Genomic DNA, 27,926 nt, shown 5'->3' with positions numbered 1-27,926 from the left:
GGCTCAAAAAGTAGAAAGTGTGAAAAACGAATTAATAGAGTACCTATTAGGAATCGACCAGCGTGTGGAAGCCTCAGATTCTTTCAAAGTAATCTGAAGACATCACTAACCCATTTGGCAACGAAAACAGATCTTGCTAACCACAAGGAAGAGGTTTCTGCGGACGAATAAAAAGTATAAAAGGAAGTCTTGCAAAATGTTTTTGGCTAGCACAATCGAACTTGGCATGTGACTTTCATTGTGCTATAGAGTCTGATTGTGAAAAAATCTATTTGCTAGAAGCGCCAGACTTGCACGTGAAATGGAAAATTAAGAGATATTTAAACCAATCACTAGTCATCTCGAAAAACTTAAAAATAAGGAAGAACCACCCATGAACGTTAGAAGTTGACGACAAGTTGCTTAGTGCAAAAAAGAGGAAATGTGTAAAGAAAAAGACTTTACGAGTACAGAGTCTATACACAATAAAAAATTATGGAAACGAGGACACCAAGTTAATGCAATGGTCCGGCCATACTTGATATCTTTCACGAGATGGAATAATGACACAATGTATGAAATGTACAGAAAACATAATACGTGGTTCCTCGTTGCTAAAGAAATATACTTTTTTATCAGGAAATATCATATGTGTAGAAGAATACAAAACACATGGGACTCCAGGTCTCTACGAATTGCTGTTTCGCAGGGAACCTAAAGGCTATTCTCATGAAGATGTGCAAGAGTACAAGAAACTTCTAAAACTAGCTCATGCGCATTTCTGTAATAACGATCCAGAAAGTGGCATATATAAAAATGAATCATGAAAAAAATCGACATTCTTACCAATATTTTAGGTACACTAGCAGTACTTGGTGAAGGTTTAAAAGAGCTAGAAAGTGGTCAGAACTTTGACTATGTATATTGGGACGACCCAAAAGAATTAGTCAACAGGATAAGACTTTTATTTGCTGCGCTTAGTGCAGGAAACTATCCGCACATCAACGAAATAGTCTCCATACTCGAAGAACTGAGGGAAGCCAGCTACATACATTGAGTCGAACCGGAATCGCTCGTGAACTTCACGCTTTTGCAAGATGTGTGCCGAATCAGTGCTACTTTAGGCACGATTTTTTTTTATTTTCTTAGTTTTACAAAATTTTAAATTTTTTTATAACTTAAATTTTCCTCTTTCGCCCGCTGCTTTCGCCCCATCCAAACTTGTTCGGTCGAGTGTACCGGCAGGTTAGCTTGTTGAGCAGTATAGTGCTCTCACCGCCGTTTCCCACCAAATTTGCTGGGTCTAGCCGACTACCGGGCTATCATCAGCAACGGTATCCACTGGCCGTCGCGTTTCGTCACGAGTTTAGCGCTATGCGTGACGAAAGTAGCCGCCCTAAGCTTCCCATGGTCGCCTCCACCCCTTCTCGGAGGTGTGCTGAAGTTTGCGGTCTCTAACACGTTTTGGTGTCCTTTCTTCAAGCTCCGCCGCACGTCCCAATATCTGGCCGGCGAACTCTCCCAGGGCAGGTCATTCACCGGACATACCCCCCACCCCGTCCTGGTCCACAGCGGTCATCGGCCAGCCGCGGCAATGACCAACTTCAAGGCCAAAAATCCCCCCCTTGCAAAATGGCGGCCACCAAGTGCCGCGATGGTCTCTGCGAGACTCCGATCCGCATGCCCACACCATCTATCGGCGAAAGGACGAACCAGCTGAGAGCGAGAGCGCACTACTGACCACCCTATCCCCACCAGGAGAAACAGTCGACCTCACACTCAGTCGATAGGTCGCCGGAGCCCTTTGTTTTTTCTTTCGGAGCCCTTCGGAGCACTTCGGGTTTCCCGATCCCCTCCTCCAGAGGAACAGACGACCGGGCTTAATTTTAAGTTAGCTTCCCGGCGCCTTTTCAGGGATTTTTAGGGCAGCTCTCGTCCAGCGCGCATCTTCGCAACAGGTCGCAGTAACGACCAGCAGCTATCGTGATCCGCTTTCGGCAATAATGTAGTTGCTTTCTGAGCCAGGCCATGTCACCTATATTTTTTTTTAGTTTTTCTTCGTAGCTGCCCAAATAGTTAAGTTTAACTTTAGTTTTTTTTGGTTTTCGTCATAATTATTTCTTCTATGGCTACCGCGAGCTCCCGCGCCGCGCGTCCCTGGATCACCCCCAGGGACAGCCACTATCTACTTCACCCTGCCAGCTAAGGTAAGCTGCACTTCGTCCCACACAAACCTGTTAGGTTGCCTTTTTTTTTGGGCTTAACTTCGCCCGGCATAAACTGCCTGCTAACAAAGCTAATCCATTTGGATTATTGGTTATAGGCAGGGTTCCAGAATCCCAGAGGGTTCCAGAATCCCAGAGTACTCAAGAATTCCAGAGTGCTTCAAGGACCCCCACCAGTTCAAGATGGCGGCCCAGTTCCGGCGCCACATTTTGCACCTCAAAATGTAACTCGTGAGCCTCTATAACGGAGTCTCCCTCCATCTTTCGACACCCCTCAAAAATAAGTGAAGAACATCTTTATAACTCCGCCAGTTTTAGGACGTTTTCCTTATTATTATAAAATATTGTATTTTAAACACATGTATTTGTTTTATGAGCCTGCCAGCTCAATGTTCCTAGACAGTTGAACTTAGTGTAGCATGAAATGGTGTTCCCCCCCCCCCCCCCCGGCCACCCTTTTTTCTATTTTATTCGTTAGTGTACTCAATGTAATGTATCAAAAATAAGAATCTAACATTGTTACCTGTTTTGTTTGTAATGGCTGTAATGCCGTAAGATATTTTCAAATGTAAGAAACCGGCAATGAAAAAGATACTAAACTACTAATCAACAGTAAAAGCCTCTAATGAAACCAAACCATACGATTGTTTTCATTTGCTGCTACTTGAAACCACAATCCACGTAACCTTTCCTACTGTCAGGGAGGTTAATTTTAAATTGTGTTTTGTAAGTGGGCTGTGCCCCTCTGGCAAGTTCTTTTAGATAATTAGCCTGACGCTTCCACCGGACATTTATTATTAATAATAATGGTTTTATCCTGAGCACAGTACCACGATTACAGATGGAAATACCTTCGTCGCAAATTCGTAGTGTGTGGACTTGATTATTTATTCCAAGCGTAACTTGTTGAGATGATAACCATATTCCCGAATTAATAAAGGTTTCATGTTCATGTTAACGGTAATCAATGTGTATAGCAAGTTCGCTTAGGCCAGACCTGTGAAATCGAAGAATGCAATTGATGTAACCAAGGCAATGACCGACATTTTGCGTGATGGATGTGTACCGTCGCACCTGCAAACAGATCTTGGCAAATAATTATACAATGCCACCTTCAAGGCTTTGATAAATAAATTTGGCATTAAACACTACTCTGCATTTAGTAATGTCAAAGCCTCTGTTTTCGAAAGGTTTAACAGAACTTTGCGTACCAAGATGTAGCGACAGTTCACGACTAACAAAAATTACAAGTGGTTGGATATCGTGTTGAATCTATAGGCGAATTCATTCTAGAGTGGATTCTACCTCGAAAACTAAGCACAAGGATGATCACTTGCTTCGAACAAAGTTTTCCGACACAAAGAAGAAAGATCCACGAACGCCTAAAGCTAACGTCGGTGACTTTGTGCGTATCTCCAAGCAAAAAAGAATCTTTGAGAAAGGTTTCACAGCAAACTGAGTCCCGAACTGTTCCGTGTGACCTATGTTCGCGAATCGGAGCCTAGTACCTACTACCTCGAAGATTTAGACTACAAGCTTATTCGTGGTGGCTTCTTTGCCGCAGATATTCAGCCTACTATGTATCCCGATATGTATTGGGTGGAGAATATTATCAAACTAAGAACTGTATGATTCTATGTCAAATGGTGGGGCTTCCAACATTGGTTTTAATTGATGGGTAGCAGATGCAAAAATCGAAATACGCTAGTACTTTTTCTTGTTTTTTTGTTCTTATAGAAATTATGTAGTAAATTTTTTATTTGTTTTTTTTTGTGATGTTTTTTTTCTTGGCCCTGTGGTTTTTAGTAGGTTTAATTAAATTATATTTTTACATGATTTAAGTATCGAAATAAGGTAATCGATTCAATCATTATTTTGAAGAGTGAATAATTTTATGAATTTTGTAATATTGTTCCTAATTTATAGCTTAATATTTAAAGATTTTCAATATGGCAGGGCATCCTGGAAATAAATGAATACTGCACTCTAGCGGACGTAAAAATTGAACTTATATTGTGTATGCACCCTCGAGCAGACGTAAACAATGTGTCGGATAAAAGATGGTGGCCTCTTGGTGACGAAAAAAGATGGCCACCATCACATCATAGCTACCTATGTAATATCTGCCTTGGTATTAGTGGTGGGAGGTCAGTCTCCCAGTGGCTTCGGTGGAGGAAGGACCCATCGACATTTTTATCGAATGACCTCGCTGGGTTTAAAACCAGTAGCTTTTAATAAATTTTATTATAAAAATTAAATTAAATGATTTTTTATGAAATTAAAATTTTGTCACTGAAATCGAATAAAATTACAGATTTTCAGAATGGCAGACGAATTTAAAAATGGCGATGGTTTTTATATTTAAATTTTATTAATTATTTCTTTTAATTTTTAATATTTTTACCAATTTTTTGACAAAAATACAGATTTTCAAGATGGCGACATTAACGAAAATTGCAACACTATGAAGTGAAGTGTTAGAAGGTAGAAAATACTATAATTCAAAATAGTAGGATATTCTAGAAACCAAGTTGGTGGAAAACCAAGATGGCAGGAAAACAAAATGGCGGATCCAAAATGGCTACCAGGGTAAGGCCATCCAAGATAGCCACCGTGGTGTCATAATCCAAGATGATAGACATTGGCACCAGCACCTCGAACCGAAACCAGTTTCAGTATTCCTTATTATATACTACTTAAGTTATTGGCGCTTTTAGTTTGCTAAGAGCAGCGAGCTTCACTAAGCGAATGATGGGTTTCTCCTAGGAGAATAGGATAGGAAGTTTTCCAGATCTTATTTTATGATCCTGTGGCGGACTTACAGAAATGGCACAAACTCACTGTGTGTCTATGAACTACCTCGTATGATTTCCTATTATAAAAATAATTTACCCCTTTTTCATTCCCTTAGGGATGGAATTTCATAATTATATGTAGTCTAGTCACTCTTCTATATGCAAAAAAAATGCCGATCTTTTCTGCATGAAAGAACAAACAAATCCCTGGTAACCAATGTCAACAACAATGGCGACCCCCATGAAACAAGATGGCGGCCTCCGTGAAACAAGATGGTGGCCCCCAGGGCAATGTTTACATCATTCAATGTTTACATCGGTCACAGAAACAGCCTGCACCCCCTACTCAAACAAACACACTTTAGCATTTATAATAATATTATATTATGTTAGTGGGTCTTTAGCAATCTGAGTGTGTTATTTGTAAAATCGTAAAAAAAAAAAAAACAGAAGTAAAATTTATAATGTGTATGGTAGTAAAGGGTTGGCTTGCCGGTGTGTCGCAGGAGGAGCTGGCGTTCTACAACGACGACGGCAGCTACCAGACGGTGGTGGTGGAGGCTAACCTGTGCGCCAGCGACCTGTGCCAGCTGCTGGCGCTCAAGAACCGCGTGGCCAAGGACGTCAACTGGACCATCGTGGAGCACTGGCTGGAGCTGGGCCTGGGTGAGCCCCATAACCCCACGCTTTCGGCGTCTCACAACGTTAACATTTCCCACCTTCCATTTACGAAGAACGCTGGTTACAAATATCCAGGGATGTTTGTAAATTTACGTCCATCTCAATTTTTTTTACACGGAGAAAAAGTTTGGTTTGAATCAAACAAATATTTTTTTTATATATGGCGAAACAAATATTTACTTCCTGTAACAAAATATTTTGTTGGCCAAACCAAATTTTGTGAGTAACATAATTGATTCATCACACCTAACAAAATATACAGTTAAACTGACCAAACCATTTTTCTGGATCAACAAAATCTTTCCAACAACAACATATTTGTTTGAATCAACAAAGTAAATGTATTTCCTCATATATAAACAAATATTTTGCTATGACAAACAAACCTTTCTCTCGGTGTATGGACACTTACTTTGGACATTATGGTGGATTCTTTTTTTACTCTGTCGAACTATACATCCAGGCCATCCTCTTGTCTCCTGTGTTTTCCTACACTTAATGCATGCTAATTTGCACCCCACATGATAAAAGCACACAGTTTTTTTTCCCTGTGTCCATTCAGGTTTTATACCTGGGCCAAATTATCTAGTAGTTATAGTCTATAATCAAGAGTGAGGGGAGTTAGTCTTGGAATCGCTGCCATAGTTGGCCAATCCCCTCCTAGCACACGATGCATGCCACCCTCTCCCAGTATGGTTAATCCCCAGCATGACTAGATGCATAGGCTTCGGTCTGAGATGCGCCTAGGTCCCTCCGAAACCCTGATCTCTCTTAAATACACTTAGTTTTAGTTAGGTTAAGGAAAAAAAACATATTTGGACATGAATCCAAAGAAATAATATGGGTATATTTAGAAACATTCAAAAACTGGTTAAGTCTACAGCCAGAACTCTCATCTTTTGTCCACATTTCCCTCTGTTTAGAACGAAACATACAATTCGGAAGTTGAAACACGGCGTATAGTTTCTATGAAGATTCAGTTATTTGAAATTACGAAGACATCCGTTTATTTTAGGTAAATTCTTCGTTATAAAGTCTTCAAATTTACTTTAATGTCTAACAGTGCACAGCCTGACTTATATTTACAAAGGGGCCAACCGGGCATTTTGCCCAGAGCGCCAGTTGTTGAGGGGCGGGAGAGTTTGAAGTGCTGAAGAGAAAAAAATGTCAGCTAGTCTTTCAGTACTCGCCAGTGATATATAAACATCTAACCTCAAATTTACTGAGCTGATTCAACATTATTACTATAGTAAAATTTTATAAAGTTAAGAAAATTCCACCTATGAGATTTGAACCTCGCCTTTTTTGAGGCTACCATGCACCTGCTCTACCGCTGTTAGGAACTAATGAGAACATGTATTATAATTTTAATGTCAGTTTTTTTTTTAATTTTTACTGTGACTATTTTAATTTACCATATATTCCAGGGTAGTGTCACTATCATAACATTTCATATGGCACACTAATACGTTTGGGTTGTCCCCTAATATTTACGAAAGTGACATATACCACGGGTTTATGTTGTTACACGTGGGTTCTCCATCTTCTTTACACATCGACTTCCGTTCCATTTTCACGAAATTACTCCTTCCAAATGTCGTATCCCGAGAGCTAAGTTGTTTACACATAAATAAAAATATAGTATAAGAAAGAATAACACATTTGTCTTTTTCCATTCTGGTATTTTAGAATAAACATAAAATAGTAGATTCTGTACAGATGAGTCTGAATTCAACCGACAGACTTTGGATGCAGGTTCATCACTAAAAAACGGAAATCAGGATAGTGTACTGGGATACGAGAAATAAAACAATAAAATTTTGAAATCCAAATAATCTATTATTTTTTTCTATTTTATATACAAGCAGGTAAAACAAGTCATGTATGTAGTCAGATTCCCCTCAGTTCTTTGAATATAAAGGCTACTTCGTTGAGGTGCGAGTAGTTTCGCGCCCTAAGCGAAACCATCAATAGTCTCAGACGATCGACCAATAATTTAGAATCTTTCCATAATGTGTGATCGAGCTCTTCTGCTGCTGTCATCGTCCTGAAATGTGATTATTATCATTATTTTAAAAGTCTGTGAAGTCTTCATTTTAAAATTACGTTCGTCAATAAGTCACTGTCGCCATCCTTCCATTAACCATCATAAGCTTGATCAGAATAATTTAGTTTAATGCATCGTTTCCATCGTTTCGGCCTCAGTGCATCATTATTGCTAGCTTCACATTCTCCTAATTTGTTCGTATTTTCTTAAAGCTGTTGTTGCTGCCACAGTTTCCAGTACTATTATTAAATCCTTCAGCTTGAGCAACAGTAAATCCACCAGAGAATTCTGTAGGAAGATCAAATCCTTTGTGACTCATCTTAGGAAACTTGTCATCATTTTCTTCCTGTAGTACTGTATAATTGGCATCGTTTCTTCGTTGCTAAAATCTCATTATATTTCAATGCAGGCGATGCAGATGTCCAAGTGTGATGATTTTTGCCAATTCCACATAAATATTCAGTCCAAACACAGACTTTTTCTGAGTAGATGATAAAAGTGTACCTTCGTAGGTTTTAAGTGTTTTTTTTTTTTTTTTTAAATATCACTTCATCCAAACTGAAAGCCGCAATTGTTGCAATGTAGAATTTTCCGCAAAGGACTCTCTGCAAAATTGCTTTTCTCATGTCGTCGAGCATTGTTGGTTTTTGTGAACGAAATGCCACAGTACCGAAAAATATGCCGACGATTACATTACTGATTTTGGAACTGCGCTGACTATTCTTGTTATGTCATCAAAATAATCTTCCATATTACAAAGAGTAAATGAACCATCCAAGGTCGAAGGCTCTCACTTTTAAAAATAATTCTGTGACTAATACTAGATGCATACTGGGTTTTTGGTCCATTTTTTAATACGAAATGAGTAGTCCATCAGCGAGAGTAAATTTTCAATTTTGAAATACTTTTGGCCAAGTAGCTCTGCTTTTAACAACAGATGTCGCCACGTGATGTGTTGAGGTATATATTATTTTTCATGTGTGATGCGGGATGCTCACTCACGTGTGCAAGAGAAGGATGGCTTCGTTAGATATCAATTAGAAGGAAGTTTGTCTTGCATGACAGAGTTTTTCAACTGTCTCAGAACATAGTAATCGCCTGAGTAATGAATCTTATTTGTCTGAAACCCACCTGATAAAAATTCTGTCAGAGCTTATTTGTTAAGAGAAATTCACTAATTAAACTAAATTTTCAATAAAATTGCTTGTCTAAGTACGAAATAAATACATGCAAGGATTTTTTTCTCAGGAATAACAAAAATCACACGGAGAAAACGAACAAAATATTGACAGGAATAATCAGGAGAGGAAGGATCCATCGTCAATTTTATTTTGCCCTCGCCAGGTTCAAACCGAGTACTCCACGATGATTTTTATTTAAAATTAATGAAATTATATTTTTTATTACTTTTTAATATTTCTCCTGGTATAATATGATTATAATTGCGGATTTTCAAGATGGCGGCTGTAACGAAAAGTGAAACGATGATGTCATACACATTAAAGATAGCGGGCGTAACTAAAAGTAAAACTTTTCGAGAATCCAAGATGGCGACCGTAACGAAAAGTGCAACGGTGGCGTCTTAGTTCAATATGGCGGAAGTTTTTATTCTAATTTTATTAATTAAAATTTTTTACGAATTTTATTATTTTCCCGATTTTCTAGCATAAAAATAACGAATTTTAAATATGGCGGGCGAAACAAAAAGTTAATCATTTCTAGAATCCAAGATGGCGAGTTTGACGTAAGCAATTCTTTTATAGTTTTTGAAATTTGTTTTGAATTTTTTGCTCAAAAATGAAAGAATTCCAAGTTAACAGTAAAGGTCAAGTTCGTGTGTAGGCAGCGTAAGGCGGCTTGCTTTTAGGAGTATTAAGCCGTGTTTAGGAATTTGGGTTATTTCAAAGGCAAAAATATTTTTAGGCATTCCGAACTTCGAAATATATACATATTTTTTTTAATTTTCGAGGAATAAAACGAGAAATTTTCCCTTAAAGTGGGAATTTTTCCCTGGAAATGGGATTTTTTTTTTTTTAAGGAATTTTGAGTCATTCTGAGTCACGTTTGAGGAATTTTGAGTCCAAGATGGCCGCCGTGACTTCACAATCCAAGATGGCGGACACTGACACCACGCTCCAGCTCCATTGCCAGTTCCGCCACATACTATTGTCGTTATTTAACTTTTTGGGATTTGCATAGTTTATAAACCCGCATTTACAGTATTATCTATGGCCCTTCCTATCCCTTCAAACTTGTTTGAATGTACATATTTGTTGTATTAATAGAAGTACCTTAACTAAATGATCGTTCGTTTAGCTCAATTTGATCCATTTTTTAAGGTGAAAAAAAGTTAGGTTAAGACATAAAATCTATGCGTAAGGTCCAGAGTTTGCCCTATTTGGATTTTTCAAAATTGAGTTATAAAAATTTTAGCTTTGACTTTTTCTATCTTGTCACAGACTTATATAGTATGTCACATCACCAAATTTGGTTTTATGACAGGTAGTTTCATCGACATTTTTAGTTTGTCAACTGAATATTCTTGTGTCATTTATGAGTAACCTAGTTCTTTGGGAAACAAAGTAAAGAATTTTAATACTTTATCGATTTAAAGTTTTGTTTGTGGAGCTGTTCTAACTTAAAACAAATTTTTCTTTTACAATAGCACAAATAAGTCTGAGGATGCACAAAACGCAGTTTAGTTTATTCGCGCCTTTAGTTTAGTTTATTAGTACAGCAGAAGGTATTACGCCGCGAATTCGAAGCCTCGTCTTTCGTCTCGCACCCTTTCGACTTCTGCGCTTTGGCGACCTTCGCCTTGTCTAAATGCGAGCCAAGGAAGAGTTCTTTATTTTGTTTTTGTTTTCGAGCGCGCTAATAGCCCGTCCTTGGTGTCCAGAAGTGACGAGTGCCGGCCGTATCGAGTTACCCGCCCCAGACCTGCGCCGCTGGGTATTTTAGATACACATTATTTTTCACGCGGAACCAAAGAATCTACCTTTATCCTACCTATTTTCTCACAGCGGCAGACTAGATCGGATCCAATTTTATAATATACACTGAAAGCTTTTGCTAATAATATCTTCCCAGGCTTTACACCTTGTTTGAGCCTGATGTTCACTTAAACACAAAAAAAAAAAATTACAAAAAATAAAAACAATATGATATTGACGTTAGACAGAAAACTTCATTTTACGGGAGCAACTATAGCTGTCATATAAATATTACACCAGTATACGAATGATCAAATTTAATAATTGCCCAAAACTTTTGGTCCTACGACAAGTCTAGCCGTTTAGTGGACATTTTAGCGATAGTTGTATTTGTGTTAGTGAGGCAGGATGATAAGTGCGACGCTCGCTGGTGTTTCTAGTGTGATATCGCCTTTGTTGTGCATAGGGTGACTATGAGATTTAAGTGGTAACTATTACTTCTTATGGCGGAGAAATGACGATGAAGATATAATGTGCGTAACTAAAGTGATTTAAATAATCTGTACCGGAAGCTTCATGTCTAAAAATCAGATAAAAAAAAACAAGTTTTTTTAAATAACCAAACCACCGGTTTTTTTGTTGTTTGAACATGATTTTTTTAAAACCAGCATTTTTATTACATTAGTTATTTTGGTTCTCAGCATGTTCAAAGGAAATCCATACAACATCCTGCTTTCCGCCACTCATGCTGAACCAGAAAAGTTATAACATCAAATAACTGAAGTCCGGCAAATCTGCACATCTGAATGGGACTTAACCACTGAAAGGGTATTTCCCAAAAAGTGGAGGATTCTCCATAGAAATATTGTTTCCTACAGAATGAGGATTTACTCCCACAAAATCGGAATTTTTTAAAATAATAAATTATTTTATTTCCTCTGTTTTTCACTTTTGTTTCAATTCAATAATTAATTTAGTTTTTGAATAGTTTATATCTGGGTATAATTTACAACTTATTCAGATAATTTAAATGAATATTTTGATTAGTATTGTAATTATTTGTTCCCGTAAATCACAAGAAACATAAATGAGCTAACTTTTGTTGCTACTCGTATTAGAGTGGAAGCAGACCTTTCATGAAACAAAAGTAAGATAGTCTATTTAAAAATACATTAATTAAAAACAATTTTTTTAAAACCACTTGATTTTAATTATGGTTTAAAAAATGGTTTAAACCATTGTGATTTAAATCAGCCAACCCTGCTAACAATTATTCTGAGCACACGCGTTTTATCCATTTAACTCTCCTAAAAGTACTGTTTGAAAGTGAAATGCAGAAGTAGAGATACTGATCCTACCAATGTGTATTACGCAGTTTTTAAATTGTGTGAGTGTTTTTTTTTTTTTTGGGGGGGGGGGGGGGGGGGAGGTCTGTACGCACCAAACTTTTGTCCATAAATGCGAGCTTTTTTAAATATAATATTGAAACTGTACTACAAACCGTGGCATTATATTAGGAAAAAAAATGGCTGGTCTTAATCCGCCATAAAGTTGTGCCTTGCTGTACTGAAATGTCCTTTGTACTGCAAAATACATTCACGCTTTTCTGCGCACTTTTGAGATAAGCAGTTGAATAAAAAACACTGTATCTAAATACGGAATGAATGAACGTGTTCATTTTGTAAGGTTGGCCGTACATAAGGAAAAAAAATAGTTTAGAGACTTAAAATGTAATGAAACTCCTCTTTTTTGACGTGACGTCTAATAAATCGATGAACGCCGGCTGCGAGCACAAAAAAGTATCATGTTGCGCACATTGTCCCATTACGCTGTGTCCCGTTGCGCACATTGTCCCATTACGCTGTGTCCCGTTACGCTCATTGTACGCTTGCGCCATATCTATCTCTCTTCCACTCGATTGGAACAACCATCGATTTGACTTTTTCGAGGCACATTAAACTTGAAACACTCCCATTCGTTTCCTACTTTTCCTATCATCGTCCTATCCTTAACAGAATAACACAGATTGGAAGAAGTGAAATAGCAAACATGTATAAAAGTTATAGTTAAAATAATCTCTTCATTAAAGTAATAAACATATTTGAATTAATGAGTGCAAATGAAAGTAAATTTATCAATTAAATTGTAGATTTCATTTCACTCCTTCTTTCTATTCATACAAAATAGTGATAATTCAATAAAAATGATTCAATTTTATTCATAAAATTATGCAATCATTTCATCAATGTTTTGTTATAACGTTGTCACGTTAAACTATCGTCCGTAAACCGACTTTACAGTAAACCAATTTTTTTTAATGATAGCTAGAGACCTGGAAAACAAAATTAGAGTTATTTTTCTGGCTCCAGCTTAATACTCATCAAACATGTGCATAATCGAGTTGATGACATGTGTTCATTGGCTGCTGCCTCATTTCGTATATTGGGTTGCACATGAGTTGGTCAGCTTTTGTTATTGGCTTATAGTAATTCAGGGCCCATTTAATAATTCGTGATCCAATTGCAGGGTCATTTAATATAAAGAATGTTTTTCATGTGTGCTGTAACCGTAAAATAATAACGCCAATTTGGCTTGGATCAATTGGTAGCCAATAAAAATAAGGTAATTTTTAATTTAGGAGCACTACATCACAGGTAGATTCGGCTAGACAACAATATGATTTGTGTTTCGAACAGTCAATTGATCAATTGGTAGCCAATAAAAATAAGGTAATTTTTAATTTAGGAGTACTACATCACAGGTAGATTCGGCTAGACAACAATATGATTTGTGTTTCGAACAGCGGTTAAAAAAAAAAAAAAAAAAAAAAAAAAAAAAAAAAAAAAAAAAAAAAAAAAAAAAAAAACTCCATCAGTGCAGAGCATAGGGCCCAAGATAAAACCTTGGGGGTTGTATGACACTTTTAATTTAAAACAGTGTGAAACAGGGATGATAAAACGTAATATTAAACACCAAAACTATGTTTTAAGGAAAACGTTTGAAATATTATAACATTTTCTCATGTTGAATGCATAAGTAAGCCTAGTGAGATGACTTGTCGGTCACCTCACGCGCGGAAAAAAAAAAATTCGTTGGGTTCTCGACTCCGCGGCTCTGTTTGTGAATTCTAGAGATGTGCGTTCTTGAATCCCACAAGCGAGCGAGCAATCTTACGTCAGGATCACACACGTCTTGGTCCATTTGTCAACTTCATGGCGATGAATCTGTCACTGTCTCGCCGGTTGGCAGTCGAGGCCCAGTTCCTGGAAAGAAAGGCTGTTTGAGGTCCGGCCTGTCCCAGGGGCGAGCTCTGGCTGGGTTGTCCTCTGTGAGTAGCCACGCGCCGCGCTGCAGGGTTCGCAATAGGGGACGCACCACATCGCCGAAATACCACAACGCCGAAATGCCAAATTGACCACAACGCCGACAGCTAGAAAACTGCTGTGTACCACAACGCCGAATTACCACAACGCCGAAATACACCAACGCCGAAAAATGCCATTGCAGGACTGCCACAAAGGTTAGGTTAGACTAGGTTAGGTTAGGCTAGGATAGGCTAGGTTAAGTTAGGTTAGGTTATATTACGCTAGGTTAGATTAGGTAAGGTTAGGTTTGATTGTGGTATTTCGGCGTTAAGGTACATTTAAGAAAAACACACAAATTCATTCAGTTGTTATTTCAGCGTTGTGGTACACAGCAGTTTTCTAGCTGTCGGCGTTGTGGTCAATTTTGACATTCGGCGTTATGGTATTTCGGCGTTGTGGTGACGACCCCTCGCAACAGCGTGGTTCTCGCCCCTAACTCAGTACACGTGAAAGATGTGACACTTGGACTCGTAAGTACATCGTAAGGGCTAAAAAGTCAGAGATAGATACAGAGAGACATGGAGATAGACAGAGATAGAGAGATAGAGAGACAGGGGGAGACAGAGAGAGGGGGAGATAATTGATGAAACATATTATCATATTCCATGCAGCGAAAATGTTTCGGATGTTTTTTTTTTAACTCAAGGGATCCACCACTAAATAGCTTAGATCGATTTTTCAAATTATACCTACTAAAGTAATTAGTGAATTATTTTTTTACATCCTTGCACTAATACATGGACGTATAAAAATTGTATTTGGACCTATAGGCGTAGTATAAAATAACATGATTTAAAATAAATTCAAACAAAATTTGTTCGTAAGGAAGTTTGATTTTTTTAAAATTACAATTACAACCCGTCCCCTTCGCCAACAACCTGTTTTTACTCAAATAAATCGTTTCAACAAAAATTGTTTCAGCCAATTATAATATTTAGGATTTATTCAGGGGATTATAACGTATTTGATAGTATAACTACTAAAAGTAACTTTTTGTACTTCAGTTCTTGTTATTTCCACTAATTGCAGTAATGGTTGGTATATAAAAAATACGTAAAAAATTTTTTTGACCAAATTTAGGTAGTTATAATAAATAAGAATGTATTCAATAGTGTACATGATATGGAAGTTTTATTTACTTGTTTATTCCAACCCCTGTTTTATTCAACCCTTTGCAGTAGTATTCATTGTATCAAAAATGGTTTTGGACCAGAATTTTATGTAATTTTCAGAAGATTGACAATCTGTTGTTATAGATTCTATAATTTACCTAATAAGAGAGCTATAAATTTTTATTTGGCCCTTTAACCTCTGTATTTTCCACCCTATGGAAAAATGGTTGGGTGTATCAAAAATTGTTTCAGACAAAAGTTTGGATTACTTTTATAAGGATTACAAACCATTTGAACGGATTCGATAGTTTGCCTACTAAGGGTTATGAAATTTTTGTCATTCAACCCCAGTTTTTTCCACTCCTTGCAGTAATGGTTAGCCGTATAAAAATTTATAACAGATTAAAGTTGTAGATATTATAAGGTTTCACAATAAATAAAAAACGTATTTAATAGTGTACATGGTATAGGAATTATAAATCTGTATTCTACCCCAGTTTTTTTTCAACCTCTTGGAAGAATGGTTAGTCTTATCGAAGATGGTTTCAGACAATTTTTTTTTGGATTAAAATTATAATATATGTATACACACACACACACACACACATTTTTTGAACGGGTTTGATGCTGTGCTTTCTAAAGGAGGTTTTGATTTATTTGTTCTTTAACCCATGTTTATTCTACCCATTGCTGCAATGGTTCGTTTTATCAAAAATTGTTTTAGATAAAATTTATACGATTTACAAACAATTTGAACGTATTCGATAGTGTGCCTACGAAGGGAGTTAAGTTTTTTTTCGTCCGAAAACCCTTGTTTTTTTGTATTCCTTGCTATAACAAACCCTTGTTTTTTTTCCCATCCCTTGGTGTTATAGTTTGTCGTATCAAAAAAGTGTGCAGACAAAGTTTTTGGCATTACTCCTACGAGCTATAAATCGTTCAAATGTATGCGATATTTGTCATATTATGGGAGTTTGATCGATTTTTCTTTTTTCATACAACCTTCCCCAAATCTACTTCAATTACTATATTTTATGTGTCAGTTGGGAGTGATTTGTGCAAAATTACGGTGGTTATCGCGTCTGTAATAGTGTTATATATAGGTATATATAACCTTTTAGTTGACAATGGTTTTGGGGTTTATGGACCATGAAACGAAAATTATATAAAAATTTTCCGGGAAATTGCACCCACCTAAAATAATCTCAAAAATAAATTCTGCTGGTCTTCGGGCACAGGGGTTTTATTGATTTTTCACTTCTTTTTAAATGATTTACACAAACACATGAAGTTTTTCGGGAAATTTATCATTAACAAAAGCAAGTATTCTGCACGAGTGCTAGTACTCTCATTATGCCACGTGTGGTATATTTGTAGAGACTGGAAAAATTCGCGGATTAATTTCGTGGTACGCTAACCTTCAAATAATTATACCCTTTTCTTGCTGCTTCTTCTTCTATTGGTTCACTCTAAATCTGTATGATTCTTGACCAGTTAGATTACCCTGTCATTCAAAGAATTATTATAGAATCACAAGTTTACCCACTTGGGTCGCCTCACAAGTCAGCAGCCAGTTGAACAGGCGACGTTTGCCCGAGTTATAGAGAAGCTCGTGGAGTCCATTTCTGGAGGTCATTGAACCCGCCAATTATCCAGTAACCTATATGTTGACAATACGATCTATATAATAAAAAAACATAAATATTACAAAAATGACAAAGTAATTACAAAAATAAAATAATAAAAAAACAGAATAAGTAATAGTTTTAACATAAACTGTGATGAAAGGGAATTTTTTTTTTAAACATAGTTTGTACTTTGAAGTTAGGGCCTACCTGGTAATGTTTATGTGTGTATATAGGTATATGATTATTTTTTGGCAGCGAAAGGTCATTATTTCCACGCGCCATTGCCGCCGGCGCCGCCGCGTCAGCCAGCACGGCCTGGCGGGCACCCAGGTGATGCCATCGCGCGCCACGCGTCTCCCGCGGTCGACGGGCCGAGCAACCGCAGGTCGCGGCGTGAGCTCTGGCGACACCGGCGCGGCGGGAGTTTGCGCCACTCTGCCCGTCGCCCCGTCGCCCCGTCGCCCCGTCGCCCCGTCGCCCCGTCACCCCGTCACCCCGTCACCCCGTCACCCCGTCACCCCGTCACCCCGTCACCCCCGTCGCCCCGTCGCCCCGTCGCCCCGTCGCCCCGTCGCCCCGTCGCCCCGTCGCCCCGTCGCCCCGTCGCCCCGTCACCCCGTCACCCCGTCACCCCGGCCCGAGGATCCATTTACCCGAACCTTGCGGTGACACACACACACACACACACACACATATATATATACATATGTATATACAGATATATATACATATATACACACATATATACACACACAACTACACACACACCTACACCTACACACACATATATATATACATATATACACACATACATATACACACACCTACACACACATACACATACATATATACATATATACACACACACCTACACATATATATATATACACACACCTACACACACACACATATATATATATGTATATGTATATATATTTGTGAACATGGAACACAAATATTCTTGTGAAATTACAGATTTGTAAATTTGAACATCTACATGAAAACAACTGTATCTATCACTTCAAAATAGTGTTCGCGCGGTAATGCTGGGTTCGGATTCCTATACCCGGGCACATTATTATACTTTGTTGTATCGGTACCTCCAATAGTTAAAAAGATTATTTTTTTGTAAACCGTTCCCCTTGATAGCTTTTCAGCAATAACTGCGGGCTTTAATAACCTTAATGAAACAAAATCAGGTTCAACGACTGAATATTCGATTGTCTTTTCCGTGTTTATAAAAAATGAATTAAATCATAAATGTATGCACAAATTTTCTAAATAAATAGTCAGTGTTATCTCATAAAACGTATTTCATATAATTATGCAATAATAAGACCAAGCGGGGGCTCCGGGGGTCCTCCCCCGGAAGAATTGGGATTTTAAGTTATAAAATAGTGCTATTTTAGCATTTTTCGGTACTTAACTTTAAATATTGTAATAATAAAAATATTATTAATTTTTTAATAAAAAAATTGTTTGAGTGATGAAGTAAGAAATTAATTAAAGATATTTTAATCAATCCAAGTGCCTTGTCCACATCCACTCAAAATCATAAATCATGTTGGAAGCTCGACAATACAAAAAAAAAAAGGAATAAAAATGGTTGGGTTTCGGCAGAACTGGCCTTCCTGGATACAATTAGCTTTAGCTTGAAGAGTTACCCAGTCATAACCTGCTTATAATTACCGCACTGGTTCAATACAGTAGGTGTAAGATATTTGAAAGCTTGGGACCCATCACAGCCTTATAGCTTCTGCTCGCGACAGGGGTAGGGGAAGGGAAGGAGAATCGGTAGGGCTCGCTTACTCTTCCCCTCCAGTGCAGTGGCCGGTGATAGCAGTAAGACACCCAGGCTTTTAGCTAACCTGCTTTCAGATAAGAAAAATAATGTTGGCTAAGGGGGGGGGGGGGGGGTAGAACCCCTAACCTCCCCCCCCCCCCGGCTACGCCCCTGCTATGAACAGCTTATTGCGTGTGGGTATGGATGAAGGACATTGTCCACCAAAGGACTCCGCGGACTCCGCGAACAAGTATCATGCACGTCTCTTTAGTAATCGAAGACAGTCGTGTAAAGCCACGCAGAGCAGCAGTGCTGTACATAAGCTTGCGCCCTAGTGTACGGAAGTATGCAACATGGAAACATTTTTGAACAACTTTTGTTATCTTGTTACATGCAATTGTGATGATCAACTATAAACAGTAGGATCTCATGATGCATAACTATATTTATTTCTTAATAGAGGATTACTGTATTATTAATTTTTTTTAAATGTTTAATCTTACGCTTTAAATATTGGGAATTTGACCCACGTTATTGTTACATATTTCACTTTAAATAACGGATAATCTCTGTAAGATGCGGTTAACTACTCGTGAATTATCCTGTACATCGTAGAATGGTTTGTTTTTCATGTATTCTTCGCGAAAATATTTCGAGACTGTAGCTGAGATTTTCATAACACTGTAAGCATCGCCTGTGTTTCGTGTGGCTGGTTTGAGTTTCTTCCAGGTGTACGTCAACTGTTTGTGTACGAATCACAGCCATTCGCGCGCGGAAGAAAACGCGTCATGAATGGCCGGGGGTCGGCAGACCGCGGCTCTTTTCATAGGATTGTACGGCTCTGCAACTGTGGAGCTGCCACAGCGCCTAACAAAATCAGACGGCACAATCACAACCGCACGTCCTCGGAACTGCACGCTAGCACCTGCCGTCTTTCCGCCCCGCCGCCTCACTCGTCCGGTTAGTCTTCCGGAAAATTTTTATATAGCTTTTTGTTTCATGGCCCACAGACCCCAAAACCATCATCAACTCAAAAGTGTGTGAGTATGTGTGTGCTTGTGTATCACATTTTTTTACAGACACAATCACTGACGTAATTTTGCACAAATCACTTCCAAACTGATACATGAAATACAGTAATGGAAAACCTCGGCCGAGTTCGTTTATGGGCGAAATTCCTCTAACGATGTAGATTGGGAAAGGTTATTTGAAAAAAAAAACATAAAAATAGATAAAACTCTCATGATATGACAAATATCGCAATCGTTTTAAGGTATTATAGCTCGTAGGAGTAATACCAAAACCTTTGTCTAAACAGTTTTTTGAAACGACCAACTATAACTTCAAGGGGTGAGAAAAAACAAGGGTTTGGAGAAAAAAATGCGTAACTACCTTAGTAGGCCCACAATCTAATTCGTTCTGATTGTTTATAAATAGTATAATTTTTGTCTAAAACTTTTGCCTGAAACAATTTTATAATAACAAACCATTTATTTATTTTTATTTTTAAAAATCACACTTTCCGTACCATAAACCCTATAAATCCAATGTTATTTATTGTAAAACCTAAAAAAAAATATCTTCAACTTTCGTTCGAAGTAATTTTTTTTACGAGCGCCCATTATAGCAAGGGGTGAAAAAAAAACAAGGTTTGAAGGATAAAAAAAAATCGTAACTCACGTAGTAGATAGCTATCGAATCCGTTCAGACTGTTTGTAAATCAAATAATTTTTATCAAAAACTTTTGTCTGAAACAGTTTTTGATACGATTTAAAAACATTCAAATTTTGGCCGCATGGAATTTAAAAAAATGTTTAGACTATAATTTAGAAATTACGGAGAACATAAAGCTGTTATGTACATTAAGATCTTTAAAGGTTTATAGAAGTTTCAAACAATTTCCAGAAAAAATAGGCGCTTTGAATTATAGGTTACCTACGCCTGTAGGCTGTGCCAAAAAAGAATTGTTTTAATTTTAATAATAATTAAATTAACTTAAATAGTTTTATTTTATCAGTAAAGCTCTACTAATGACTACCTTTTTATTTTTTTACCTTTACGTGTTTTTTTCCTAAGTTGCTTTTATTATTATTTGTGAAGAAAAAAAAATCGATTTCCTAATCTATTTTTTATAGTTTTAAAAGGCCATGTAGATACTGAGGAAATAAAGGTTTTTGCTCTCCAAAAAATTGGTTTACCTAGTGTTTGGCTCATCTCTGGCTTACTCAAACAAAGTAGTTGTTTTCTCTTGCAGACGTGTACCAATTCAGTTCACTTTTTCTTTTTTAAATACACGCCCCTTGGTATATGTAATTTAGCTATCAAGTCATTTACCAGGCTGCTTGTCTGGTTCTCAGTGTCAAATTAGACGAAATGAATTTGGAAGGTTGCAATGCACAACTTCCTGCGGTTATTGATCCGGGAAGACACAGGACGAGGTCAACTGGCGGCGTGTTGGAAAGCGGGCGTCTAAAAATAACGGGCCGTGCACGAGGGTCGTAACCCGGCTTCTGACGACCGCGTCTCCTTCACCGGTCGTAAACTGGCGTCAAGGAGCGAGCACGTTATCTTCGGACAACATTTAGTGCTAGTGAGTGCATGGGTTTATCGGGAGGTAGCTGGCCTTAACTGTGTACTGCTTCAGGCAGGAAAAAATATCTGCCTGTCGTAATGTGCTGATGTCTATTCCCGACACTTGTAGGTAGATTTCAAAGTAATACTACCTATTGTAGCCGTTACCATGGTGCGACTTTCGGAAAGTTTTTATATAGTGTTTCGTTTCATGATCCATAGACCCCAAAACCATAAATAATTCTGACATATTTGCTGTATGGTCCGCTACTTCCGATTAAAGGGGCCCGTGTAAGTTAAAACGCTTTTGTGATCACGTTTCTTGTCTGTTGCTTTAGCTGCACGCTGGAGCTGTATGAAATAAGTGATTTTACACTCGTTACATTGTAAATAAAACCAAATATTTATGAGTTAAAACAAGATACAAGTATTCTGGGTGACCTAGATGTTTGTCCAGAGCTCGACGTCCCGATGTGGAGGGTCAGCTACATGAAAGATCAGCAGCTACGACGACGAGACCTTTTACGAAATGGCGATGTATTATCTGGAAAGTGAACAACTTGTTCAGAAACTTTGAGCCCCTATTCAAAATTAATTTTAAATTTGGTACGGTTAATACCTAGAGGTGATTTATCATCCATGTTATACCAAGCGAAGTAAACTCTAAATTAATTGTTTACCGAGGTATAATATTTCGACGCAAAATCCAATATCGAATTTGGGTACTTTCATCATGCTAGGTTTTACAGGATTTTGCAAAAGTTAATTAAATAATCAAAATAGTGTATTTTTGCGTTCCCGCATGCAATTAACTTGGCTAATGTTGACGATTTTTAAGTTAACATGAAATACTATAGGATTTTCATGATCTAAATGTAGTGATATGAATGCCGTTCATTCGGTTCGTCTTTCTGTGATCCGAAGGGTCTGTGGTTAAAACTGAATACATGTGCACTTCCTCTTTGCTAACTAATGTGGCTTAATTCACATTAAAGCATAGTTCAGGTTATTTGAACATATGACATATCTGTTCAGTAAAGATTAAAGATTTTATTTATTTAAATTTCAAATATTATGCAGCATTCTATAGTTTTATGTCTATTAAAATTTGTTCGTGTGTGTAGTGTAGTTATTAACACATAGAAACCAAAACTTAAATCATGAATTATAGTGTATTATTTCCAGTAGGCGTGTTTCTGTAGTTAAATTATATTTTATTACATATATTTGAAATTTTGCCGTTCAAATATTACTGAAAGGGTATGTATGATCTTATAAAGTGCTATTTAACATTTTAGATGATAGTTTGTTCAATTATAGCAGGTTTTTAAAAATATTCTTAATTAAATGAATTCATAAATCCTAAATTCTGCGAGGAACAAAATACATTATCCAGTTTTAGATGTTAAAATTAGCCACTGTATTGTACCTTGCTTATACTCTAAATAAATAAACACCTTTTCTTTTACCGATTTATGACTAACGTTTTGACACTGAGCTGAATGCCGTAAATTACACAAAACATACAGATTTTCGTATGATACTAGACCAGCTAGTGACAGAGACAAAACAAAAAAATATATATTGATAATTCGATTAGAAAATTTAGCAATAGCAGTTGTATATTTAGGGGTGTCGCTGGAGATATTAATTTTTTCAGACAAAAAAGTAGTTCACATCAAACATCAATGCAACCATCTTTTTAACCTTCTTTGACAGCCTAAATACCGCACCAAATAACGTAATTACGCTAAAAATTCATGCCAGCTGTACATTCATTTGACACCTTTAGCACAACAGTCGATTTCACTGAGTTCTTCCACACCACCCGAACTCCTTCGATCATATTTTAACTCTTGTTGACTTCAACGTGTCTGAATAAGCATGACATCTGATTCCACCTGCAGACCGATTTTGCTACAACTAAAAAAAATCAGTACCGCACATGAACAGTCTCTATAAAAGCTCGGACCGGTAACCCAGTTCGTTTATGTTCAAATATTAATCATATTGTCCATCATTAAAGTCATTCTAAAATATATATATGCTGAAAAATCGAATGGTAAACATGTAATCAGTGCCAGAATATAGTAATATGCCGTGTCCGTAAAGTATATTGTGTAACTAAACACGATCTGAGCCCTAGAACACAAAGCTGACATTGTTTCGTCGGTCCGCACATTTTCGTGCCGGCATGATTTTGTTCTTTACAGAATTGGGAAGTTAGTTTGGCTTGCTCTTTTTCTACAGGAAGTTGGTTAAAAAACTTAGTTTGTAGTTTAGTTGTTGCTATTTAATTTTTTTACGCTGACGAGTAAAAATGTTTGATTTTTTTTTCCATCTTATTATTTCCAGTTTCAGACGTGATTTTTCGTCGCGGTCCGGAAGATTTTTATAAATATGTGACTACGTGAAAAATCATTCATCACTTATATATTATTTCGAAAGTAAAAATTTAGGAGAATTTTTGTGATTTGATAAACTTTATTATGTAGCCTTCGACGTTTTGAAACCATGAGCTATTCGTTGATTTTTTGTGATATCAATTTTTTGTAATGAATGTAAATCTCTTAAATAATTTAGTATGTGAATTTAAAAAAAAATTTAAACACGAATAAAAGTTGTTTGCAATCCATGGATATAGTCCGGAGCGTAACACTAATAATATTATTCAAATTAATAAACCCTGCGAAAAGCAAGCAAGGCGATACGAGAATGTGATCTTGCGTGGGGATGTAGCTGTAGGTAGTCGCCCGTCTTGCCGTGACCTTGTTCGCAGATAACGCAGCAACTGGACTCCAGCAGACACAATGACAAAAGAGCCTTCCCCTCCAACCCTCCCATTCAGCACCCCCCTTGTTACTCCTGCTTACCCACAAGAAGCTCAGGTATTTCGCTCCGCCCATCCACTAGCTACAGCACGTGGCCAGTAGCCCAGTGCGCTAAACATTTTTACTAGGGTGGCCCACCCAGCTCAGACCTAACTACGTAGAACTTGTTATTTTAAACGCCTCGTATGCTAGAAGTGTTATAATGTAGTTATTTCTTGAACACGTAATGTTTCATTAAATCTTGATACTTGTTTCAAGAATATGACTACAGCAGAATAATAACTATTTACAACATAATTAAATGTTTGATCCGTGGGCAGGTTTAAAATATTTTACAAGCTGTTTTGCACTGCTTTCTCGCTTTATTTTTAGTTCAAATTTTTAGTAATGTGTAGCCACCTTTGGTATTTAAAATAGTTATCACTCGCAGCTTGTAGTAAAGAAAATTTTATGGTTCTAAAGATCCGTAGGGATGTCGGGTTTGTCTGTGCGTCAATGAATTGTCCGAATTTTTTTTTTATGTACTGTTCTTGTTGCAACTGTCTCGTTGTCAATCCACTCTGATCGTGTATGCTGTAATTTTTTTTCCTGGCTAAATGGCTTCCACGAAATTTTCTTTTCCAAGAATATCCCTCTTAGCTCCCTTCTCGGGAAAAAATCACGTTCGCGGCTAGCGGGTTATGTAACACGACACGATTGACTGTCGGACCATCACCTAGGTCCTAGATAGACAAGGTACCTCGAGGACATCGGATACCTCGGAAGACAAGCAGCTGCGTGTTCAGTGTTGTTGAGCGTGCCAGAATTACGGTGTGTGCCATGGCACGTTTACTATTGTCACGGTACTTGTACCGTTATCACGGTGCTCGTACCATTATTGGGGCTTGTGAACTATGTACCATGACGAAGCAGTCATGATGCGTAAATGTATCTCATTGAGTATAGTTAATTGATTGCTATTTAAGTAATATATACAATTATTGTGTTTGTAGGGGCACGTCCCATTGTAGTACATTATTTTAATTTTACGTTAAACACAGTTAATCTTGTAGATTTATTTAATGACTTAACTTTCAAAAATTTATTTATTTTTAGTTTGATGATAACTTTTGAACCGTTGATTGGATGTTCATAAAATTTGGTAGGTAGGCATATAGGCAAAATAGAATTTTCAAGTTTGTATATGAGCTAAATCGGTCTAGGGGTTATTGATATATTTTTGTCAAAATTTGATGGCGGGGGGGGGGGGGGGGGGGGGGGTTATTTTCAAAGCGTTTAATCAGGTCAAATGGAGTATCCTATTAAAGGTTTTTTGTACAATACAGAAAAACCCAACATATATAGTCAAAATTTAATTTAGTAGGGCCTATTCTGCAATGGACGCAATTGGGGTTAAAATTTACAAACTATAAAATAATTCAGGTTATAGCGAGAGGATGAAAACCCACGCCGAAGTTGCTATAATTTGAAAAACATTTGGCACAAATATCTACGTTTCGTATTATTTTATCAGTAGGTTGTCGAATGAATTGTAAATATTTGTTATTAGGTTGCCTTTTTTTACTTCAAACATTTTCCGTGTTTTTTATTATTTTATTTTTATCTATATGTCTACGCACCTACATTTATAGGTTTTCTCAGAATGGTTTTCTGATGTAATATGTACATATAAGTTAGTAGGTTGGTAGTATTTTACTTAAAATGTTCCCTTGTTTTGTTCTGTTAACAAGAAAGTAGGTACCAAATTTGGTCAATACTTAAGTACACAAAAAAGGGAACATCGTGAGATCAGTTCAGGGTGAACTACTAGTTAGTATAAATTAAATTATAGATATATTTAACTTCGCTATAAATGTACCATCACGCGTGCTTAGAACTGCTGACTTCCGAGCACCCCCCCCCTCCCCCCCCCCCCACCAGAAATCACATTAATGCACACAATTCAGCATTCACTAAACAAACAACTTGGAAGAGTGTTTACGCCACATACTGCTGGACCCTACAAAATAAAATTTTTAACGCCGCTTCCACACAGTAACGGGATAATCCCATTCGGAACCGTCGCAAGGTTGCAAACTGGCTGTGTCTGAAGCGCTCCAACTGGAAGCAAGCGACATAAGGAAACGCCAATGCAAGTCACCAGATGCCGAACAAGAATGAGAAACTGTCTTAGCTCGAGCAGTCGCTCCGCTTCGCCGCCTGTCTGTCACGGACCGCGAGTGCTCATTGCTCATCTTGCTTCAGTGGTTCTGCGCCGCTGCAGGTGTTCTCATTGTAGTCAGCGCTGACTTCTTTCTAAATAGCAAAGAGAATATAATTCAAACAATTTTTTTTACGTGAATACGTCTTTTAAAATTGCTTCCGTTGTGGGAGGCGATTCAAAAAATGAATAATAAAATCGGGGGATACAGTTTAGTGTTGCAGCTACATATCTTATCATCTCCATCCAAAATTTAATCACACCACTGGATAGCTAAAGGATCAAAGAATTCGTTACGCTAAGTGAGGACTGTGACGCATCGCGCGCGTTGGAGGGGGAAGCACCGTCATTTTGAGGTCATTTTGCTGCGTTTCGAGATTTCCATTTAGTATAACTTTTGACTCGGAGAAGCTACGACGTTCGTTTGAGTTTCAATCGTCAGCTATCGTCAAAATCTATCGATTGCATATATAGAACATTAGTGTATAGAACATTAGTGTAAAATAGTTACAGTGAATAACTTATATATGGTGTTAAAATAAAAAATAGCGTATTTTTATATTTTGTATAGAAAAAAATTACTTGTTACGTACACGTATTCACGTGCAACACTTGGCCGTGTCCATGACACAGCCACACCCCATTTTTACTTTAATAATATAATTATGCATTAAATCAAAAATCAAATTAAAACAATGAGATGATTGTAGTGAACATTTTCTGTGTAATATTTGTTTTATTTTGAAATTATTATTTATTCGATGTTACAGTAATTAAAGTTTTTCTTCATAGAAATAGTAGCTAACTTCATCATTGAAAATAGTCGTCACACGATTTCCGTGACGATAAAAATAAGTCTGCAGTGTCATGATATTTGCTGTGGCTAATGATTTTTTACACCTTTATTGTTTGTTTCAAACATACTATTTTGTAGCATATAAAGCTGTTTTATAGCGCGAGGAACCAGATTCGTCAGACCATCGTGCAACATATAGTTTTTTTTTTTTTTTTTTTTTTTTGTAAAATGTGGCGGTAGTGTATTTAGATTTTTATAGTTTTTTGTTTTGTTTTGTTTTGTTTTAGAACGAACGCTGGAGGATCACGAAGATGTCCTCCGAGTGCACCGCAACATGGAAGTTTTCGGGAAGCACACGGAGAAGCGCTTCATCTTCCGCAAAGATTTCCGCAAGTACGAGTTCTTCCACAATCCTCAGGTGAGAGAGATGTTGGACTTTCCTTTCATTCGTACGGCGTGGGTTTTCCTACTCATTCTGAGTATAGGCTGTAGCTAGAAACCGAGAAAATTCGCTGATACATTTCGCGATGGACTAGAAGACAAACCCGTTTACCTAAATTATGCTTCTGTGATTATACCACAGTTTTATCAGAAAGACTCTAGGCGAATGAAAAACCTCAGAAAAATAAGTATAAAGTCACAAGCAGTCCATATTACAAGTCTCACAAGTTGGCAGCCAACGAGCAGTTGGCATGTAGTCTTTGCACTCAGGTCCCAAGGTCGCATCTTAAAAACACTTGGTAAATTCGCCTACCACATTACATAATTCAAACGGAATTAGGGGGCGTTAAAGTATTTCGTAACGCAATTTGAAGAGAGGGTCTTGTAAAATGTTACAATGCGTTACAAGGGCGGAAGGGGGTGTTCGAACAACGCGTTATGTAACATTGTTTTTTTTATTTAAATAAAAAAAAAACAGGCAGTTAAATTTTTCCAATTTCGCAACCCTTTTCGTTTATGTTTTACGGGAAATCCCTCGA

General features: G+C 37.3%; 1 protein-coding gene across 2 annotated transcripts in view; it reads left to right on the top strand.

The window, feature by feature from the left end:
* Nucleotides 1-27,926, top strand: part of LOC134531772 (growth factor receptor-bound protein 14-like) — a 648,199-nt gene that overhangs the window by 227,316 nt on the left and 392,957 nt on the right. For both annotated transcript variants that reach the window (XM_063367665.1, XM_063367666.1), the window contains 2 exons: nt 5,506-5,665; nt 27,234-27,364. In XM_063367665.1, coding sequence (XP_063223735.1) covers nt 5,506-5,665; nt 27,234-27,364 — 291 coding nt within the window. The remainder of the gene's footprint in view (nt 1-5,505; nt 5,666-27,233; nt 27,365-27,926) is intronic.

The sequence above is a fragment of the Bacillus rossius genome, chromosome 5 (genome assembly GCF_032445375.1).
Source record: "Bacillus rossius redtenbacheri isolate Brsri chromosome 5, Brsri_v3, whole genome shotgun sequence".
Taxonomy (NCBI): Eukaryota; Metazoa; Arthropoda; class Insecta; order Phasmatodea; family Bacillidae; genus Bacillus; species Bacillus rossius.
This window is presented reverse-complemented; position numbering and strand designations above follow the sequence as displayed.